The sequence below is a fragment of the Aythya ferina genome (genome assembly GCF_964211825.1).
Source record: "Aythya ferina genome assembly, chromosome: 4".
NCBI classification, from domain to species: Eukaryota; Metazoa; Chordata; class Aves; order Anseriformes; family Anatidae; genus Aythya; species Aythya ferina.
This window is the reverse complement of record NC_140300.1, coordinates 12,119,616-12,140,279: the sequence shown is the minus strand read 5'-3', so window position 1 is coordinate 12,140,279 and position 20,664 is coordinate 12,119,616. Positions and strand designations below refer to the sequence as shown.

General features: G+C 42.7%; 3 protein-coding genes across 12 annotated transcripts in view; 2 read left to right on the top strand and 1 right to left on the bottom strand.

Moving 5' to 3' along the window:
* Positions 1-2,789, top strand: part of KIAA0232 — a 67,738-nt gene extending 64,949 nt beyond the window's left edge. For all 7 annotated transcript variants that reach the window (XM_084517084.1, XM_084517085.1, XM_084517079.1 and 4 more), the window contains one exon: positions 151-2,789. In XM_084517084.1, the coding sequence (XP_084373210.1) occupies positions 151-330 (180 nt within the window). In that variant the 3' untranslated portion in view covers positions 331-2,789. The remainder of the gene's footprint in view (positions 1-150) is intronic.
* Positions 528-10,349, bottom strand: LOC311435728 (uncharacterized protein). 4 transcript variants are annotated; one of them, XM_084517092.1, is made up of 5 exons: positions 9,773-10,008; positions 8,525-8,588; positions 6,452-6,555; positions 4,181-4,459; positions 528-2,929 (listed from the first exon to the last, which is right to left on the bottom strand). In XM_084517092.1, the coding sequence occupies exons 1-3, from the start codon at positions 9,989-9,991 to the stop codon at positions 6,506-6,508; spliced, it is 333 nt and encodes a 110-aa protein (XP_084373218.1). In that variant the 5' UTR covers positions 9,992-10,008; the 3' UTR covers positions 528-2,929; positions 4,181-4,459; positions 6,452-6,505. The 4 variants fall into 4 exon arrangements, 3 of the variants coding, with proteins under 3 accessions (XP_084373218.1, XP_084373217.1, XP_084373219.1); XR_014692340.1 differs by lacking the exons at positions 528-2,929; positions 9,773-10,008 and adding an exon at positions 10,218-10,349 and having other exon boundaries at positions 3,006-4,459; XM_084517091.1 differs by lacking the exon at positions 528-2,929 and having other exon boundaries at positions 3,006-4,459.
* Positions 10,240-20,664, top strand: part of TBC1D14 (TBC1 domain family member 14) — a 65,412-nt gene continuing 54,987 nt past the window's right edge. The window contains exons 1-2 of the mRNA XM_084517086.1: positions 10,240-10,465; positions 15,418-16,153. Of these exons, the coding sequence (XP_084373212.1) occupies positions 10,423-10,465; positions 15,418-16,153 (779 nt within the window). The 5' untranslated portion in view covers positions 10,240-10,422. The remainder of the gene's footprint in view (positions 10,466-15,417; positions 16,154-20,664) is intronic.

The window sequence follows — 20,664 nt, the reverse complement described above, 5'->3', positions numbered from 1 at the left end:
CAAGAGGACGTACATAATAGAAAGAGGATAATTTGCCCATGATTATGCGCTTTTTCTTGACCATGTATAGAACAATACAACTGACCAGCCTAGAAAAAAGCAAGCATGTTTTTATTGTTCCCCATCAACACTGTCAGTTTAAATCCTTAGGTTTCTTCTGTTTATGAAGCAAGATGTGCAGATGATATAGATGCTGAGGCAAAACCAAATGGCTTCAGGAAGAAGATCTACTCCAGTGATAGCTCCAGCCCTGAAGACACCGCTTCAGAAGGTGGAAGTGAATGGGCAGATCCGTGTGAGGAGGAGCTTTTTTCTCGAACTCAACTCTAAAAACTGCAGAGTAGAACAGATGGTTTAAAAGTAACATGAGATGGAAAACTATCCTTCCTGAGGGTCTGTAGCTCTAAAACAACAACTTGAGTTTCCTCTTCAGTTAATGGATTCAGATGTGTATTTATCTTTCTCTTCTTGCTTATTTTATAGATGGGGACACAGCTGTCCTGTTGAAGATTTTTTTTTCACCCCCAAACTGTTAAATTCTTGGCTATTTGAACTAGACTAGATTGTGTTGTCAAATCAAGAATGGATGTGCATGTGCTTGTCTTAGTAGTACCACTGCTTCTTTGCATCTTAATTGCAGTTATTTTCATTCGTAACTGTAGCCCTACCACTACGACTATCTTCTTAGCATCGCAGTGTCTACAACTACTTCTGCTATTCAGAGACTTTAGCTTTTGGCACATTAGGCTTTGTTCTTTAAGAACTGGGAGATAAATACTTAACACTGTAATCTATCAGTGCCTTTCTGAATGCAGGAGAAAAGCATGAATGACTTGTCCAGTCTTCATTCAGTAAATCTCATAACTTTGAAGTAGGAACAACAGGGTTGTGCTTTAGAGACTTACAGAAACTGTGTTTTCTATCCTATGATTCCCCCTCTCTCCCCTTCCCGCAAACCAACACTGAGGATACCATGGTTTGTATTTTTGCTAACTGGAGAAGCCAAGGATTTTTTGTAGGTATGGAGGCGATGTGGATTTTTTTTTCTTTTTTTCTTTTTTTTTGTCCTTTTTAGCAACTTGCCAATGTAGGGCAAGACTTGAAAGAGAAGTAACACCAAAAATAATAAACCACTGGGGTGATGTGTGGATTGTTGTGAATTCTGTAACAAGTAATGAGAATGTTGTCTTGTTGCAAATGATGGCATTCGTGTAAGCTGCAGAAGCATCCGTTACTGAATTTGAGCCTGAATGACTGAAATTATCTAAAATGCTCAGAGTGTTCGATGTTTTAAATGCGAAGGGTCAGTGCTTCACTTGAAAGAAATCCTGTGGCTGCTGCAGTTAGCTGCTGTTGTGGCTGTAATTTAGTAAATCTCGTAGTTCATTTTGTGTTTCTGAGAGAATGTGTGGGGCAAGCTATGTGTGTGGTGGGTGGGGGTCGGGAAAGTGATGACTTCAAACATACATGTGTGATTGCAGTAGTGATTGTTGCTTTATGTGACTTGCTTTTAAATTTTATTTTGTTAACTTAGAAAGTCAATACATTGTCAAGTTGCATCTGTACAAGACTATCAACTCCTTGTGCTTTTAACACATTATGCAAAACGTATAAGCCAGGAGGAGCAATATTTGCAAAACTAAACGTTCTAAGTTTTTACCAACTCATAGTTTAAAGAACAACAAACAACTAATTATACAGTAGCAGCATGTTTATAACATCAGGAAGTGCAGAAAGTCCAATACTGACTTGAAAAGCTTAACCATTAATTTTGACAGGCAATAAACCTCATGAGAACTAGAGCTGTTTGAAATGTGAGCTGAACTGGCTTTGAAATATGTTCTGTGCGAGAAGGGTTTTTTGAATAACTGGGTTTGGTTGCCTTTATTCAAATGATAGTTTAAGAATTGAAAAATGTGGTTAGAGAACCATGCCATTCTTTGTGCAACATCTTTGTTGAGATCTTTACCTAAAATTGGCTTGGTTTGTCCTTACCCAGGGACTTTCTTTTGGTCCTCCTATTGAACTATGCTTTAGGGTTTGTATTCATACAACGAGTCTTTTGACACTTTACAGTTTCTTTTCTTAATTTATTTGCAGACTTTGGGTAGATTTTTATATATTTTACTTTCTTCTGGAGCTTCCTTGAGAGGTTGTTTAGCACCTGCACTGAGAACTAGTTAACTGTAACATGAAAGTAAAAAAGAACTTTATACATAAATTCTTCAAATCACTACATTGAAGAACGGAAAAGAACTTCATTCAAGAACAAGAAATGACCAAATGGACATATTTCAAACACAAACTTCAGCTCAGTTAATTTTGGCTAGAGCTGCTTTTTTGGTAAGAAAGGGCTCAAAAAGAACAAAGGTGTTGCTTATAGTTACATTGGGGCATGTAATAATTCCAGCACCTTTGGGGAAAATAAAATCGTATTTTGAGCTTGGGCAATAACAAATTGTCTTTATTTGTTTTCATAGTTTAATGGCTAAAGCTCTAAAGCTTTCAGTGAGAGTTGAAGTGTGGTTTTTAGTTTTTCTGTATGGATAGAAACACAAACGAAACAACAACAAAAGCATTAAAGGTTGGCATACGCTGAACCGCACTGTGGTATGAAGCGCATTGCATATCCATAGCACTGAAGTATCAGTTTTCCATTCCTGGGCTGAAATTTGTTTCTACTTTTTGCTTCAAGTGGTTGTATTGTTCTGATTTCACGTACACCAGAGTAACTGATTTTGTTTTCTTGTGGAGTTACTTAACACCAAATAAAAAATATAAAAGGACAATTGGATGGTGTGTGCATGTCTTCATTTTCTTTGGCTGCTGTATATAACTTAGATACAACATGCCACTTAGGAATTAAATGTTCTGAAGAGAGAGCTTGAGGTATCTAATCTGGGAGTCCTTCTCATTGCAGTATTTTTTCCTGTTTTGTATTGGAAAAAGCATTAAAAAATACTGTATGTGTATTTTTAAACAAAAGAACACATAAGACAGCCAAAGCGAATCTAACAAGCTTAGCCCCCCTTTTATTTCTGTAGAAAATGTCATGATCTCAGTCCAGAAATCAATTTGTAATGACAACTTCGTGTTTGGACCGTTATAAGACCGGGTTTTATATAGCATGTACTAGGAGACGTGGACTAGCAGACTTCCTGCTTTGAACTTGTGCTCAGCCATCAACTGGTCTGTGGCTGACTTCTGCTTTTAGAAAAACTGTTTGTGGCACGCAGCTCCGTAGGTGGACATATGTGAGAGCAATACAAACATACGTATTTGAGAAAATAGGGTTTTTTGCTCTGAAAAGGAACTTGGGTGAATACTTTCATTCACATGTGTGTGCCAAGCTTTGCCTTCTTTAAACTTCACAATTGGAATATTCAAACTCATCTTGATAACAAATTATTTTGAATTCTTTTAAGTAGTACAGTGAAAGGAGTTTCATTGTGTTCATTGATGATTGATGAAAGAGTTAAATATGATCAACGAGGCCTGTAAGTTTTTGTATCTAACTTAGCATTAACTCTGCCTATCTTAAGGAATTTGTTTCCAATAAAAATAATGCTTCTATCATGCCAACAACACTGAATATTGTAGGCAGCAGTTGCTGCTGTCCGTGGCAGGGCAGGCTTTAAATGCATGAGCTGTGCCTGCAGAGGAGCACAGGTGCTGTCTGCAGTGCAGATGGAAAGGTCCTGTGCCTCCCAGAGAGCCGGTCTTGCCAGGATTCCTCATCAGTAACTCACTCTTTTCCTGCTAGCAGCTGCATATTTAAATATCACCAATGAATTCATCATCATGTTTAGCATCTCCATTTTTCTCATGACCCATGAAACCAGCAGCAACAAAATGGTAAGGTTTTGGGTAAATTAAACTTACCTGATAGCTGCAGCTTCATACAAAAAGATCCCCTTTCCAGCGTTCAAATTGCTCTCAATACGTATGTTAATATGCAAGTGCTAATAAACTTTTAAGCTACCTATAGGCTCAATACGATTGTAATAGGACTTAAAGGAAAGATAAAGCTGTCAGAGTTGGCTGTGAAGATAAAGTGAGTGGCAAAACTTTGGTTTCCCTGCCCTACTTCATCATTCCCTCCCTATAGCATCACCTGCAAAGAACGCGCTGTGGACGTGGACTCAGAGCAGAGACTTCCATGCACGCTGCCTTTTCCTACCTGACAGCTTTCTTGCAGAAGTGTTTCTGGAAGACCTCTACCTCTTGCTGTCATTTCTTTGCTACTGTAGAACCCAGTCAATCCTAGACCATGAGGAGGTGTGAAAGCTGTAGAAAGCCTCTTTAATTGTCACCATGCAGCAGGGTCACTTTTATTAACATTAGCAATGTCTGTGTAATATTGCAACGATTCATATTCACATAAAGGTTTTAGGAATCATCATAGTTGTTAATGAAGAAGGCTTCTCTGCCCATCATTTCTGTGTAGACGTTTTTCCCACTACAAGAAAGCAGAGACACAGCGACATGTAGCTGCTTCCCTTACTGCACAGAACTGAGTATTCTCCAAATCCTATTTTTCTGAAATCCTACTTTTCTGCTTTCTTCTATACTCGATCTAAACAATTAAGCATGCTAAAAAGTAGAGGTGATAATGTTTTCATTTCATCTCAGTGCTTTTCTTTATTGTAGACAAGGAAACACTCTGGCAAATGGCACTACAGTGTAGTCAGGGTACTGAGAGCAAGTACATAAGCACTGGAATAGACTGCCTAAAAAATTAGCACTACCTCCCCCATTAGAGACTTTTAGGAACAGATTAGACAAATGTGTCAGAAATTTTGCAGGTATGTATGCATACATCTTGCCTTAGGGGAAAAAGGAGGAACAAAATGAGCTCTAGAGCTCTGTGAATCCTCTTTCCATAGACACAGCTTATATCCAGAGGGGCTTTTAAATTGACTCATAAAGAAACAAACAAACAAACAAACCCACACATTAGATTGTCTGTGGGACATTAAATCTTGTGCAGTTTTTCCTTTATTCATCCCAGTAGCTTGCATTTGAAAAAAGTACAACTTGTAAGTGTTTAAAACCCAACTTCCAAGGAATAACTTGCCTCATAATCCCTACTATGGTAGGCTACCCTGATCCCTTCTACATGAAGGACAGAAATAAGTGAACATCTGAACATCTCCTTTATTGGTATTGCATGTTTCTTTTTCACTCCTAGTGCTCATCAGTAGGATTTTACTCTTTCTCTCTTACACTTTTTTTTTTCTGTTCTGTAACTTCCAATTTCTGTACTGATGTTTGGCTTTTAACTGTCTTCACTTTGAGATGGGATTTTAGCCCTTACTCTATTGATTCTGGAACCTTTATCTATTTGACAACAAAGTCATCTTCTCATTCATGCTGTTAAAATATTTTTCTTCCCTTTTCCCTACAATCCTATTCAAGACAGAAATATCAAGTCTTTTGAAGCACTACAGTTCCATAGAGGATATTAATTGGATCTATCTGCCTAAATTGAGTATTACTTTATTGCATTCAACATTACTAACCCTAGACAACAACTGATTTTTGTTCAGTACTCGCTTCTTTCCTAGCAAGTTCCAATAGAAAGTTACCATACGCTGGGTGCAATGCCTTTTGTGTTACAGAATTAATCTATTTGCTTTTAGAAACACAATTTAAATTGTGCTGAGAAACTTAATACAAGAAGCAGCATTTTTAGTATGTATAGTCTTCTTCCTTCACACCTTTTTACTCATTTTGTCTTTCCTAAATAGCTTGTTGACAACAATAGAAACATTCTGGTCACGTACACATGATTTCAGTAATATCAATCCAAAAGTGCTGCAAAGTCTCACAGTACCTTCTCCTAGTTTTCTTTTTCTTGTTGTCTCATGGATGGAAGCTTTAAACCATAAAAGTCTGTTTTTACCCAGTGGTAACAAAAGGATGAACGTTAATGGCAGTTACAGACCTGGTTTCACTTTCCTCATCCTTTTGCATTTATCAGAGCTAAATTCCTATAGAAGGAGTCATCCTTTGGGGAGAATAACACGGCAGCTTCTCAAGCTGTTCCCAACTCATCCCAAACCTATTGAACTGTTTTGGTGGACAGACTTGCCTCTGCTAGTAGGAAAGCCCATACAGGTGGTGGCTGTGCTGGAAATGGACTGCTGCCAAGCACAGATGTACAAAAACCAGGCAAATATTAGTTTGGTGAGAGCAAAATTAATTTGTGATGACTTTGAAGGAGAACAGCATAATTATTCTCCATTTGTCAAAAACATCACCATTTGCTTGTCAGGTGATAATTTTTGATCAAATCATCTTAGCTACAAGTCGGTGTAGGAAACGTGAATTCGCTGTTCCCTTTTCCTGTGCCACAAAACAGGCATTAGTTACTTACCCATACGTACAAGCAGTTCTGTAAAGCAAGGAGGAAAAAGATCAATGTCTCATTTTCCGTTCTGACACTCACCTTCAAGAGTGACCTTCTCTGTCTCTGTGCCCGATGGACCGTATGTATCAGAGATTATCCATCTCTTGTTATACTCAGCACACTTGCTCTCTTGCTTGCATGAGCTAAAAAAAAAAAAACTACGTTAAATGACAGTGATGGGAAATCCAGGCAGAGGTTGCTGATCAGCTGGTACACAATGCTGTGTGAATGCTGGATCTTCACAACATGTAAATCTTCGGTTAACTGGAGAAGAAATATTATGGTGGGATTTCTACTAGTTTATGACAGAGAATTGCTGACCTCATGCTCATGACCATGAAGCTGGCCGTCTGAAACCCGCTTGCATCATACTTGGCTTGCGATGAATGAAAATACAATCTCGACGGTTCCCCCTAGTTCTTTAAAAGTTTTCTCAATTGCAAAATTGTTGAAGCTTCAAAACAGAACTGAAAGAGTAAGCAGAGAATGATTTCCCACCATCTATAGGCTAAAGAAGCACGAGGGGAGCTTGCACTTCCGTTCCTTAACTCTAAAAAAACAAGGTAAGGACTGTTACTTTGCATACTTTTTCCATAGCCATGTATATTTTGGAGAAATTGTTGAGACAGAACAGAGCACACGAAACCCTTCCTGCTTTCTTGCAGAGTAACCATAAAACTGGTGCATCTAACTGATGGTCTGGATATGGCAGGGCTTTTGAAACACGTTTTCTAGAAACTAAATTCTAAATTCTAGCACTAAGCTATTATTAGACCACTTCGATGTTTTTTGCCTGCTAGGTGAACATCAGTTACCAGTCCCAGGCTGCTCTGTCCAGTGCTTCATTTCTACCCAGCAGCTGCAGGCAAAACACTCTTGAACTTTAAAACATTTTGTCCCAGAATTTTTACAAACCTAAATATTTATTTTACAGGTTTACCTGACTCTAAGTCAATGCCAGAGCACTGATGATAACCATCGTGACTGGTCAGTGTGAATGCTTCTCAGGGATTTTTTATTTTTGCCCTTCTCAGTGTGCCAGGCTACTCAAAATTATGGTGAAGGCTGAACATATTTGTACTTGGGTTTATTTTTCAGTTCACATTTCACTGTTTTAAGAAGTATTTAGTAGGTTCCAAATAATTCAGGAAGGATACAGCTCATCTAGTACAAAAAAACCTCAAGCTACTGCAAACATTTTTCCTGTATCCTCTGTGGTCATGTCACTTTATGCAAATTTCTGTTTTTCAAACTACTTAAGCAGTCGAGCAGGTTTAGACACAAAAAACACTAACAAGCACATGACATGTTAGCAAAAAATACAGCACCAAAGCTGACTTTTTATCATGCTTTTGGGGGTTTACTTACAGTCCAACTAATAAAATGAACAGGCCATTTCTCAGCCTGCCCTTCAGGATGAAGTCCTTTAAATGTTGCACAGCAGAAAAACAAAGGTTGCTAAAGCACTCCTTTGATCTTAGTTATGCATTTATGCTTCCTGTACCTGGTAGTACCTGTTCAGCTTCCTTTTAGCAATTAGGACACCCCACACTTCCATGAAGGCTAACAAAGCTGTATTTAGTCACATAATTTCAGCCCTTCATCCATACAGAATAATAATACACAATACTTGCAGAGAGAAACTACATTACCTCTGATGGGGGCAGCCTTAACAGAACTAATGCTAACTGTTGCTGGAAAAAGTAGACTTTTGCTAGTAGCTCACAACAACCAAAATGCTGCTACTCATTTCAACTCAGTATATGGTCATTCACAAGTACTAAAGAGTATATATTTTACACTGACTAGGCTGTGGTTTTCTGCAAGCATTTTAAGGCTGACCCTGGTATTTTTATGCTGCCTAGCAGAGTGGGATCCTGGTTGTTCTAACACGTGTCTTCAGTGCAGAGAACAATATGATTTTTGTTGTGAGTAGGTGTCAAGAAGTATACCAGCTGAACAGGAGGAGTCATCAGTGGGTTGGAAATGGAAAAATTCACTAAAATAAATCAGTTTAGAATGGGCATTTCAAGGCAAGATTTCAAGGCATTATGACTGTTAGGGCACAACTCTGCTCTTAAATAAGTACTGACACTAAAAGACTTTACGTACCTTGGTTACTTTCAGCTACTGCTGAAAGATTTCTTATGGCAGACTTTTTTAAAGTTTCTTCATCCTAAATAAAATTGCAAAGATAGGAGTGTAAGTAATTAGTGCCTTTGGAGACACTTCACAGATACAGAATTCATGACTACGTACTCTCATTCTGTTATTTACCATAGGACCTAACAACTTTGACCAAAGATAGATGATACCATGGTGACGGTACAATCTTCTAGCTGCTACAAAAAGAGAGATTTATTTCCATTCTCAAAAACAAAAGGAAAATATTAATACTGAAAAAGGAATTGGTTTATCTTCCAACATAGTATCTCTTGCATAAACTATATATATATAACGTTATACTATAACTCTATATTATAGTGTTTCAAAGGAGTTTTTCTTTTATTTACTCTGTTATAAAGGTAATACAAAAGCTGTCTTACAGAGGTTGGTATGATTTTCTAAGATAAGGAAAAATGTGACATTTTAATTGTTTCATATTCTTTCTGATATTCATCTTACAAATCCAGCAGAACAGAGCCTCAAATTTATCTCTCTCTGAACCATGCAGAAGTATAATTTTTGGTTGTTGATGATAAGTGCCTTCTTCTCATCTTGATAATGTGCTAATTCTCATCTTGATACCATGCGATTGCTGTCAATGGGGTCACAGTGGCAAGTACTTCAGTAGAAGTTCACCTCAGACTGACAATTTATTCAGGTGTAACTTGCCCACATCAAAGCTCAAATAATCGTGGCTTTGCTCTTGTTATTTAACTAATTACATTAATACAAGTTCAGATATTCCTGCATTTGCTCCATACACGTGAGTGAGATCATGAGAAGTTCGTATTTACATACGCTCTTAAGGTGGATGACTGCTTTGCTACCTTAATGTATCTTAACATAATCGATAGACATGATCACCTAGAACCTTTTTTTCTGGGAAAAAAAAAAAAAAAAAAAAAGGATGGGTTTCAAACATGAGAAGGAAACACGAGCTCTACTCCTGTGAGGTACTGAGTGCTTCTGACCCCTTTGATTCAGTGTGTGGGTGCACTGAGAGTTGTGTTGGTGATGCAAACATCTGAGCACTTTGAGATGGGGTAAAAGAAGGCAAATAAAGCCAAGAGAATGGAAACATAAATATACACATGCTGGAATACCATCCATCATCCTAGAGCCTCAACTTCTGGCATTATGGCCCGGTTCCACAGAAATACGGATGCACCCCCAGACCGCCACTTCCCACAGTACCAAACTAGTGTAAAACACCAAATTTTGTTTTCCTCTGAAATCCAGCCCGCTGGCATCTTCTCCCCGGGGGCCATCCCACCACCACCTCACAGCCCCCTGCCTCGGGGAAGCCTTCGGTACAAGAGAACCCTCTCCAGGGGAACCCCTCCTCGTTGCCCCCTCAGGTCGACCCCACAACCCGGCGCGGCCGGGGCTGCGCCTGAGGCGAGCCCCCGCCATGCCTCCCCGGGTCCCCCCCTTCCCCATGGCTGGAGGCGCCTCAAAATGGCGGCCAGCGGCCGCCTCCCCCGGGTGCCAGCCCGCCTCCCACCGCGCAGGCGTTCCCTCGGCCGGCGGGCGGTTCTGGGGCTGGAGGAGGAGGAGGAGGAGGAGGAGGAGGAGGAAGAAGCGAAGGAGGAGGAGGAGGAGGCAGGGAGAGCGGGGAGTCCCGTCAGGAGCTCGGCACCTGTCCCGCCGGCGCAGCCAGGTGCCGTGCCCGCCGCGGGGGCGGGCGCCATGGGAGGCTCGGCGCTGCCCGCGGAGGGGACCCGGCGGGCGAGGGCTGCGCCGCTTCCCCTCCGCTGAAGCCGCCGCTCCTCCTGGGGGGCCGGCGAGGGGCGATGGAGCAGCCGCCGGCCGCCTCCTAGTGCCGCAGCGGGGAAGGGGCGGGCATGGCCCAGCAGGAGCAGAGCGACGGAGGGCAGCGCCGCACCGGTGAGGCGTCCAAGTTTCTGCGCGGCTCTGCCCGGGGCTGGCGTGAGGCAGGGCACGGAGCGGGGACGGCTGCGGGGACGAGGGGACGTGGGGGGGGTCCCTATGGGGGACGGGGTCCCTGTGGCACCTGGCCCCGGGTGACCGGGCCGGGGTCTCCGGGGCGGCTTCTCGGGCCCTTAAAAAGTTGGAGGAGCTGCACAGCCCTGTGGGGTGGGCTGGAGGCCTTAGGGGAAAGGCGGAGGTTGGTTGGCTGGTGCTGTGTTTTTTTTTTTTTTTTTTCATTATTATTATTTCATCAAGGCCACCGGCTAGGAGCCATTCGCAGCGCCGAGGCAGACCTAAGGCTTGTGGAAAGGGAACAACTTTCATCTCTCCAACCCAAGCCTCTTAGGCGATTCCCGGAGACCAACCACTGAGGGACCTCGCAGCGGGGCTTGAAGTTCTTGCTGCCAACTTAACGCTGGCCTCGCATTTTTGACTAATACTGGGGGTGTTAAAAAAAAAAAAAAAAAAAAGGCCCTGTAAACTGCTTCTGGAGCGGAGGCTTCAGTAAAACACTGTGACTCAGTTGTGCTGCCTGCCTGCTGCAGCAGCAAGGTGGGAAAGCCCTCAGCAGTTTGCCCCTGAGGTGCTCCGCTCAGCAGCACAGCTCGCCCTTCCTGAGGGGAGCCGGCTGGGAGAGGGATAAACGCCCGCTCAGTGCAAAACCCCAAGTCGTTTCTCGTCTTTTTGCCGTCACGGTCTTGGCAGCGATCGCGTGTGTAGCTGTAATCGCTGTCTGTCCTGGCGGTGTGGGAAGCCGAGCTGTTTTGTAGCCTCAGGAGTGCTTCGCTGCTGGCAGCGCTGGGGCTGCTAACGTGTGAGCACAGCCTGAGCCAGGGAGAGCTCCAGCAAGCACGGCTGGGGCTGGTGCTCCCCAGCCCTTGGTAGCAGTCATGTACAGCCTGTTTCTTTTTGATACATCAAGAAATGCTGCATGAAGAGTTTAAACCTTTCACTTAAAAAAAAAAAAATCATTTTAAGAAGAAAAAAGCAGTTGTGAGTTTCTGCAATTGAGGAAGTTCCTCACCCTAAAAATTAAAAAAAAAATAAAACAACTGGCAGAGAGATGTGCTGAGGAGACGAGGTGATAAAAATGTTAACCCTTTTATAACTGAGCGGTATACGTAAACCATTCTTCTCCTTCCTGCGAGGCAAGGAGATACAAAGGCAGGTTCTTGGGCTGCTGTCATACCGTACCTTCTAAACAAGTTCTTTGTCGAAGGCACGTTGCAAGTCCCTGCAAGTTTAAAAGAACTTGACTTGTGTTGGCTTCTTTCTGAGCTTTGCATTATTCTAACAGTTTGATGGTGTTAACATTTTTATTAAGAATTTACAATAAAACAGGTCAAAAAAACTATGGTATGTGTTTTAGAAGTTACAATCAATTGTGACTTCCTCCTACAGCATGGCTGGGTGACGTGGAAAGTCACAATCCGTTGCAGAGCTCTGCTGTTGTCAGGACATGCTTTCTTACGTGCCTTGAGCAGAATCTCAGTGCCGTAGGGCCATATGGACAGCCTTACAGGCTTGGACCAAAACCCACCTACCAGACAGAAAGTTACCTGTGAGAGAAGCCAGTAAGCAGGGCTAATGTTTAATGATGTTTTCCTGAGGCCCTGAACACTTGCAGTTCAAGGATTTCCTGAGCTTCTTTGCATGTAGGAATCTTTAGTGATTTTTTTTTTCTTTTGTGAACTTACATGTAAACTCCTAGGATCAGACAGGGTGCTGTGGCAAGGAGTTGTGCAGCTCACGTACCCATTGCAAGAATCCTGATCTTAATTCTGGGCCTGGCTACAACTCTGACTTTTTTTGGTGCCCCATAGCTCTTAATGCAGGAGAAGTTAATGTGTAAACGACCCCTACCTACCTTGTCCTTGCTACTTGTGGCCTCTGTTGTGTTCTTTTATCTCCCTTTCTCTCATTATCTGCCTTCTGGGAGGTTAACACTAATGAGATCATGGCTCCTGTAAGATACAGGATGTTAAGGAAGACTTTACATACATTAATTTTATGCAGATATATTACCACCTAAATAAGTCATGGGGATTGTGGATGTTGTGCAGATGAAATGGCTTATTGTTTTTCAGTAATTTATTATACTAATAATACTTCATGACCGTGTTTATCATGGTAATAATGTTACAATAATGTGACAGTACAAGAAGTTAGTACAGGAGCACGCAACACTCCGAATGTTTGGCATCAGTTGTCAATTTTCGCGCTTGCCAGCGGAGCAGCTAAAATAAGGAATATAAATACCGCTACATCCTTAAAAGCGATCCTACAACAGCCTAGTGCAAAATGAATCAGGGAGTCCTCGTGTATGTCTCTGCCAGCTGATCGCATCTCAAGTTTTCAGTCAGAGCCCTTGATGAGTACTTCAAAGCTTCTCACGGTTTCGCTGAACAGTGTAAAATCTTTGTAGCTTGTTGCATAATTTGCTCCAGCGAGCTACGGCTGTTATGTACTTCTGCATTTGCTGTTTGCCTGTTTAAAGAATCTCTTCCTGTTAAATTTCCTCCTTAAAAAATTACCAAGCCAAGTCAAAACAGCTTCAGCACCCCGCATGGGAGTTTATTTTCACTTCCCTTTGAACTCTCGTTTCCAGAGTTGTTCTGCCTCTTGAGCTGCTGCATGTCCCAGCTCTTGCCAAGGCTGCTGGAATGCTTACGGTTTGTAAGCTTAGTCAAGAAGAGCCGTGCAAATAAACGAAGGACCGGCGCCTGCTTATGCAAGTTACTGAGCAGAAGTGAAGGCAGTCAGTGGAGGAATTTGTTATGGGAACGTGTTTGTACCATTTACCCAAACGTCGTCAGTGTTGTTCCTGGCTCATTGCATTCCTTAACTTTATTTTCTGGATGTGTTAATGAGTTGTGGGAAAGCAAACGTCTGCATCCCTGCTTGTCAAATTCTGTCTGTGTGTGCAGAAGTGCCGGGCTGGGTGAGCTCTTGGTTTAAAGAGCCGTGTAATGTCTCTGAAGGGATGGGTGAGCACGGGGAAGAGAAAACAGTCAAGTGAACTTAAGAAAAATAACCCAAGCAGGAAGGTCTAAGAGCAGAAGATTCAAGTGTATGCAATAGTAATTGTATCTAATTTATGTCATATTTGTATGCTTTCAATACCATAGTTGACTTCAAGAGAGAGAATAGTTGGCCTGCTGTATTCAGGAATTGTTATTTAAGGTTTTTGTTTGCTGACCCTTGCAATTTTAACTTACTGACCAGAGAGGTTCATAATGTATGCATCTTTATGCTAGCTAGTTGAAGGCATTACTTCTTAAAATTGCAGAGGATGTAAACTTCTCCAACTGTGGAAATGTGAAAAAATAAAAGTTGCTATAGCAACTCTATCAGCAAAGTGTACATCTGCCCAAGCTTTTCAGTCAAAACAGTAAGTTTGAAACCTTGCTTATCCAAAAGCTTAGACGATTGCTGCAGTAATTGATTTGCATGGATGGTATGTAGTTGGCTGTTAGAAAGTTCTGGAAATGCCCAAAAGGTGGGATAACCAGAGGGGTTTTTACTTGGCTTCTTCCTTAATTTTAGGAGTGAATGGAGTGATGGATCCTGTAGTGAATAGTGTCTGGAGCTCAGTTAAGGAGTTGGTATAACCTGAGAGTTAGGTTTGGATTCACAAACTTTTAATGTGACTAAATGCTTAGGGGAAAATCTTTACAGTTTGTAGAAATGGAATATGTTTGAGAAGTGATCCTGCTCACTGCCTGCCTGCAGCACAACTGCAGAGTGCCTCGCTGGGCTCAGATCTAAGGCCAAATGATGCCTCAGACCCTGGCATTTGGCAGGGCTGAGGGGCTGAGAGCCAAAGGTTGGGAACTGCTCGGAGGAAGCAGTTTTCCTGAATGAGTTATTTGTTGAACGGGGGGAACCTCCTAGAGGACAACTGGCACCTTTAATTAAGTGCTGTGCTTCGGAGAGAACAGAGACCTGCAGCAGGAGGCCCGGCTTCAGGAGCTGGAGAAAAATCTGCTTAGAAAGAGCCGTTTGCAAGATGGGAGGGAGGAGTGTTCACTGCTTCACACCTCGCACAGAAAGTGTTTCGGAGGGAAGAAACTGCAGCAATATGTGCACACTTCTTCTGCCAGCTGATGTAATTACCTTGCAAACTTCGGCAGAGCTGGACATAATTTAGCTGTTTGTACAGAACCACGTGTGTGATGCCATTGTCACAACCACCTGGTGTGTTAGAGGGTCAGTAGTGGCGCAGGTGGGGAGTGCAGCGGTCCCTGCGTGCAGTAAATACAATAGATGTGCAAGTGTCAGTTCGACTGTACGTGCACTGATGAAGTGCATCATGTGCGTTGTCAAAACGTTGTCTGCATGAATAACTTCATAGCTGCTCAGGTTCTGCATCTTTTGCTTAGTGCAGAGCTTGTATAGTGTGGGTTCTGTTTGAGTGACAAATCTATTGGAAGTTTTATGGTTTCCAGAAGAAAGCTGAGAAATTCTGTTTCAATGCACACTTTGTAATTTTGGTCTAAGTTGTAAAGTGTGTGAAAAAAATGTTTATAGGTCCTACACATCAGTAAATATGCATTTCTGACTATGTAAAAACCAATCTCCAATTTCTGAATTAATATTGACGTGGAACATTCAAGTACTGCAATTTTCGTAGCGTGTAATTTCACTCTCAGGAGATGGATGTGGAGCGATCACTGGCACACAAACTGTTGAAGAAAAGCTTTTCATGCTTGACATTTTCTAGGAGCCTAAATTAAGTTGCCATTGTCCTGCTTGTTCAGGCAGGGGGAAGGGACATTAATTATCTGCAGGAGATGAATAACTTTTAATTACAGAGCCTAATCTATGACGGGACTGAGTGTAATTAAAAAAAAAAAAAAAATCTCCCTGCAAACTCATAATCTTGTCTTTTCTTCCTTTTTAACCAGTTACAACTTGGCCCAAGACAACTGACGTAAATTTATCCAACTCCTTAAATGGTTTGAGCTTGATGGGAATTCTGGACGCAAAAGTTGGCAGCGGTATCCAGGGTCTTCAAAGCTTGAATTCAAGGGCCCCAAGATCTCTCTCGTTGCCTGAGTACGGACCTGGTCAGCCCTCCAGTGCTTTAGAAGATTGCCATAGCCTTAAATCCGTGGATTCCGGCATTCCAACTCTAGAAATTGGAAATCCAGAGCCCGTTCACTGCAGTGTGTTAAATGTGAAGAGAAAGCAGTCAGAACCTGAGATTGTGCCTGACAGAGCTTTTCAGAGCGCGTGCACGCTGCCGTCTTATGTGCCTCCACCTTCTCTGACTTCTGAACACGATCACGCTGTGCGAAAATCCTCTACTTTTCCAAGAACTGGGTATGACACCGTCAAACTTTACAGCCCAACTTCAAAAACTCTGAATCGAAGCGATGATATCTCTGTCTGCAGCGTTTCCAGTCTTAGCACAGAACTGTCAACGACTTTATCTGTTAGCAACGAAGACATTTTGGACTTCGTGGTCACAAGCAGTTCAAGTGCGATTGTGACTCTTGAGACTGACGAGGCGCACTTCTCGGATGTTACCCTGAACTCCACGAAGGAGAGCAACGATCAGAGTCAGCAGGAGTGCTGCCAAGAGACAGACGGGGACAGTAAGCGAAAAATACTGGGCCCTTTCACTAACTTCTTCGCCAGGTAATGCTTCTGTAAAATACATTTCTCTGAACAATGAGAGTAAACGAGACCATAGGAGGAATGTCTGGGATATTTTACTCTGACAGAGAAAACAGCTTGCTGTTTTACTGTAAAATGGCATTATGAACATAATCGGTATGGTCTGAATAAGTAGGCCAATATTGCTTACTAAGGCTTTGAATCCTGCTCAGTATTACCTCTAGGATATACAGAGGCATTTTAAATCTTCCTAAAAGATTCCTTCTGTGTTACAGGAAAAGGAGATCTCAAAAAGGGTTTTCTTCCAGGCTTCTCCAGTGATGCCTTCAGAGTTCTGGCCAAGATCCTTAACCTCATGTTCCATAAATAGATAAATATAGGTAGGATACATACCTGTATGGAAGAGCTCTGACATCTGGGGATTTATAGGTGGTCTGGTCGTGGTGGAGCGTTTTACTGATTGGTGCATGAAGTTTAAAACACAAATGCTCGTCAAACATCCTGACTGCTGTGATTCTTCCCAACCTCAGTGGCAGTTTTGTTAATACCTTGTTTCCTTTGGTCTGGTGTGGAGTGGGAACACCTGATGGGGAATTCTGGCACTCAGTTGTTGAAATGAGATCACTGACCGCTCAAAGCAGGTACGTGACCTGCTAAACATGGCTTTAGTATGAATGATAGCGTGTTAAATGCAGATGCTCCTTAGGTAAGTCAAAATGGTGATTGAGGAAAAGGACTGTTCTGCTGTTGTTTGTTTAAGGCCTTGCAAATGCCTCTTATTTTTAGGACATAACATCTGAAGTATGTTATATTTCAGAGGAATGATTCCAGAAGTAAACCGAAGACATTAAGCAGTGTTGGCTGTGTCTAACCTGTTTTGAACACATTTTCCTCAGTTAATCTCGTTTTCCTCAAACTTGTGTTTTGCATGAGACGAAGAGGCGATAAAATGCTTACAGAATTGGCAAACGTCACTCTTTGAAAGGCTGCCTTAATTGCAAAGCTCAAGAGAAGCAGTTCCTGTAGATTCACTAAAACTGGCTGAAGCTGTCATTGATTTTCGTGCTTAGGTTGAAGTTACAGTAGAAAACCCTGCAGTGAGCTCCACTTATCAGTCCTGTTTGAGGTGTTAAAGCTCTTGCGGACCTCTGTCTGTGTGTTGCCATGGGACCAGACTCAATTCTGAAGCAAGAGGTTTCTTGGCACTTCGAAGTGTGAACTTTTGTTACCCGTTCTGGTAGCACAGCTGCTAACTCTAACAAATGCTGTCCTTCAGCCTGGAGGGAGCGCCGTGGAACAGCAACACTTAGGCCCTGCATGAAGGAGGGCATTTAACCGCTCCCCAACTCTTCCCATCCAAGAAAATAAAACCATCTGTCCAAATTCTGTTCTGCTGTGCTCTCCAGTGGTGTTACAGAAGCAGTGGCACTCAACTAGACAGCTTTTTAACCTGAATGTTTTCAGGTGCATTGAATTCCAGAGAACAAAGGACATCCTTATTACCTTATAAATGGGGGACAGGTCATCTTGGCCACCAGGTGATGTCAGCAGGAGAATATGAGGCTTAAATTCAAACTAGGTTATCAGCTTTGAAGTTCCAGCTGCTCTCTGTGTAACCTGACCTTTAATATCCATCCCTTTAACACCTGCTTTCTGCTCTGTTTTCAAAACAGGCCTGCTCGCTGTCTGTACTTGTACTCTGCATACCTGGATACTGTGCATCTGTTATCTTAGGTGATGCAAACTGGTGGTGTTTCACAGGTGTTGAACACACAGGGGACTCCTGAGTGTCCTCCTGCCCCACAGGGAATACTAAATACAGCTTATGTTGCCTACATAGTTAAGGACTAAAGCGTGCTGTTGCTAGTTTTTCTGGTATTTGCAACCTGCCGTCCCCGTGGTTCTACTTGCACCCTCTAATGATCTTTGCAGCATTTGGAGTGGTATCTGGAACGAGCGCTTTGCTGAGAAAGGAGCTGCTTGGAGTAGTTCGTTAAAATAAATAAATAAATAAAACAAAATAAAATAAATGCTGAGGTGACCAGTATAAACCAAGTCCCTGAGAGGAGCATGGTTTCAGCACTTGGCTTTGTGCTGAAAGGACAAAGTGAGTGTTAAACATCTAAGCCTTCCCTTTCAGAAACCAAGGATGAACTTATGGCAGGAGAAAGCCAGACTTTTGGCCTTGCTCAGTGCACACTTGTGTGCAGGGTGGATGAACGGGCACCAGGGGCTCAGATGCAGCCTTTCCACCTTCCAGCAGCCTGATGGCAGGGCACAAGGGAGGCATTTTTAGCCTTCCTCGGGTCTCTGGAGGTTTTCCTGCGCGATGGGATGTGGATTTCAACTGCTGTGGGCTGCGATGAGTCAGCTGAGGTTTTGCCCAAGTTGTTGACATTTGGTAAAAGGAGCAACCTCGCTTCTTGAAGCAGCAGCTGTGCTTGTGTTGAGCCCTGTCTATCAGCGGAGCACGTGTTAGGTTCTCCGAACTTGTCGAGATTGAAGTTGTGCTGGATATGTCAGTTAAGATTTGCTGCTGCCAGTAGACATAATAGTGAAAAAAAGAGAGGCCTCCAGTGCTTGGTCACATGTATGGAAGGAGCTTAGATATCACTGAAGGTAAATCTTCCACAGGGTCAAGAAAATGCATAGGGGAGCATCTGCTTTAGGATGTAATGTTCTCTCTTAGCACTCCGTAGATCTGTTTTTCCCTGTATATGTGTGTTTGCACATGCAGTGCATGTGAGGTGGTGTGCTCCCCGCCAGCTGGGGCAATATGGGTCCTGTTAGCAAGCTGAGGCAGTGATAGGAACTAAGTTAGAGTGGAGATGGAGGCCAGGAGAGCCCCGCTGGCTGCCCATCGATCCTGGCACTGGGGATGGAGCTCACCTGCCCTACCTTAAGCACTGCGATGGAGAAAGTTTCCTGGACTTCTGATCCTCAGTGCTGTCTCTTCAGCAGCTGGAGACTTTGACAGGTCTGGCGGTTTCCTCGGGTTGTTACATGCCTCCTTGGGTGGGGCAGGGAGGTGCAATGAAAGAGAGGCCGCGTTCCTGCGTGTCCACACACAGCCCTCCCGAGAGAGCCTACGGCATCCCAGGTACCAGCTGGGCGCGCTGGTAGCGGCTGTCATTAGGCTCCAGGTTAGTACGTGAGGAAGCATTACAGCAGCTTTCCGAAGCAATAATCCTGCCTGCTGACAGAGAAACCTGACGTCTTGGTGGTTTTCAGGTCATGGGTGCTTGGATCAGCCCTGTAAGGCCAGGGGTCCTTTGCATAAAGCATGAGTTTGAATTCATTTCCTACCTACATTCAAATTAAGGAACCTGGTTTGAGAAACAGCGTTAAGAAATAATTGGCTGGGGGACTGAGGAGTCAGTGCCTTGTCTGTGCCTTTGCCCAGGTGACCCCCGGGAGCACAGGTTAATGAATTCCACCTTTGGACTTGGCTGCGGTACAGTACTGCTGAAACGGGCTTTTAAAAGGCTTGCTTTTAAAGCAGCTTTGAGTCAGGACCATTGTGATTGTACTGCACAAGCTGTGTGTTTCATTCCTCATTTTGGACAGCGAGGGTGAGGCTCTTTATAGTTACACACGGAGTTTTTCTAGGACTCTGTTTGGTTAACTGACAAGCCATGCAGCTCCTTTTTAACAGAATACAGGAATCCTAAACACTGTGCTTAGTCTGCTGCTGTGAATATTCTCTGTGATTCCTGGAACCTGGATCCTCTTTCAGGCTGCTCCTAGAAGTTTTTGATCCAAACATTCCAAGAAGCAAGATCTCAGGAAACTTTTTGCAGAGAACAGGGCCTATACAAAATAGAAAGCTTTGAGGAATATTATGTTTTACTGTTTTCGAAGAATTTCTGTGAGAGAATTTCTGAAGCAGTATTGGCATTATATCCCATACACAGAAGCATAAACTTGTGGCCTTACTTGTAGTCTGCGATGAAAAAGGGCTTAAGTTTCAAAAGAGTAAGTACTGGTTTCAGCATTAAGTCTAAAATCATGTGAATTTTATACATCTCATACGCACACGTGTTTTGAGGTGGCTGGTCATGTAATTGGGAACTCTAAACCTGAGGAACTGGGTCTGTCAATACCAGTCCCTTGTGTTAATGAGTAGGACCCTTTCATAATGCCATTTTTTTTTTTTTTAATGAGAGCACAGCATATGGTACAGCTACAATTTCAATGTTAAAAGGAAGGTAGAACAACAAGGACCATCATAGTGGTGGTTACCCGCTTTCATCTTTCAAAAAAAAAAATAATAATATTCACTGACCACAGAAGGTAAGAGAAAGTATGAAAATGATTTTGATTGAGTAATCTGAACTTGTAAACTTTATATGTGGTGTTGTCTCCTCTTCTGGACACGTTTTGTGTTAAATGAAGACTATTAGACTAGAGGCTGCTCAGGAGGAGACCATCTGAGGAGCAGGACTGAAGTGCGTAGGAGGAGGAACAAAAGGAGCTGGCGGGGAAGGGTGTGTGTACACAGCTTTTAAATACAAATGCACAGAAAATCGCTG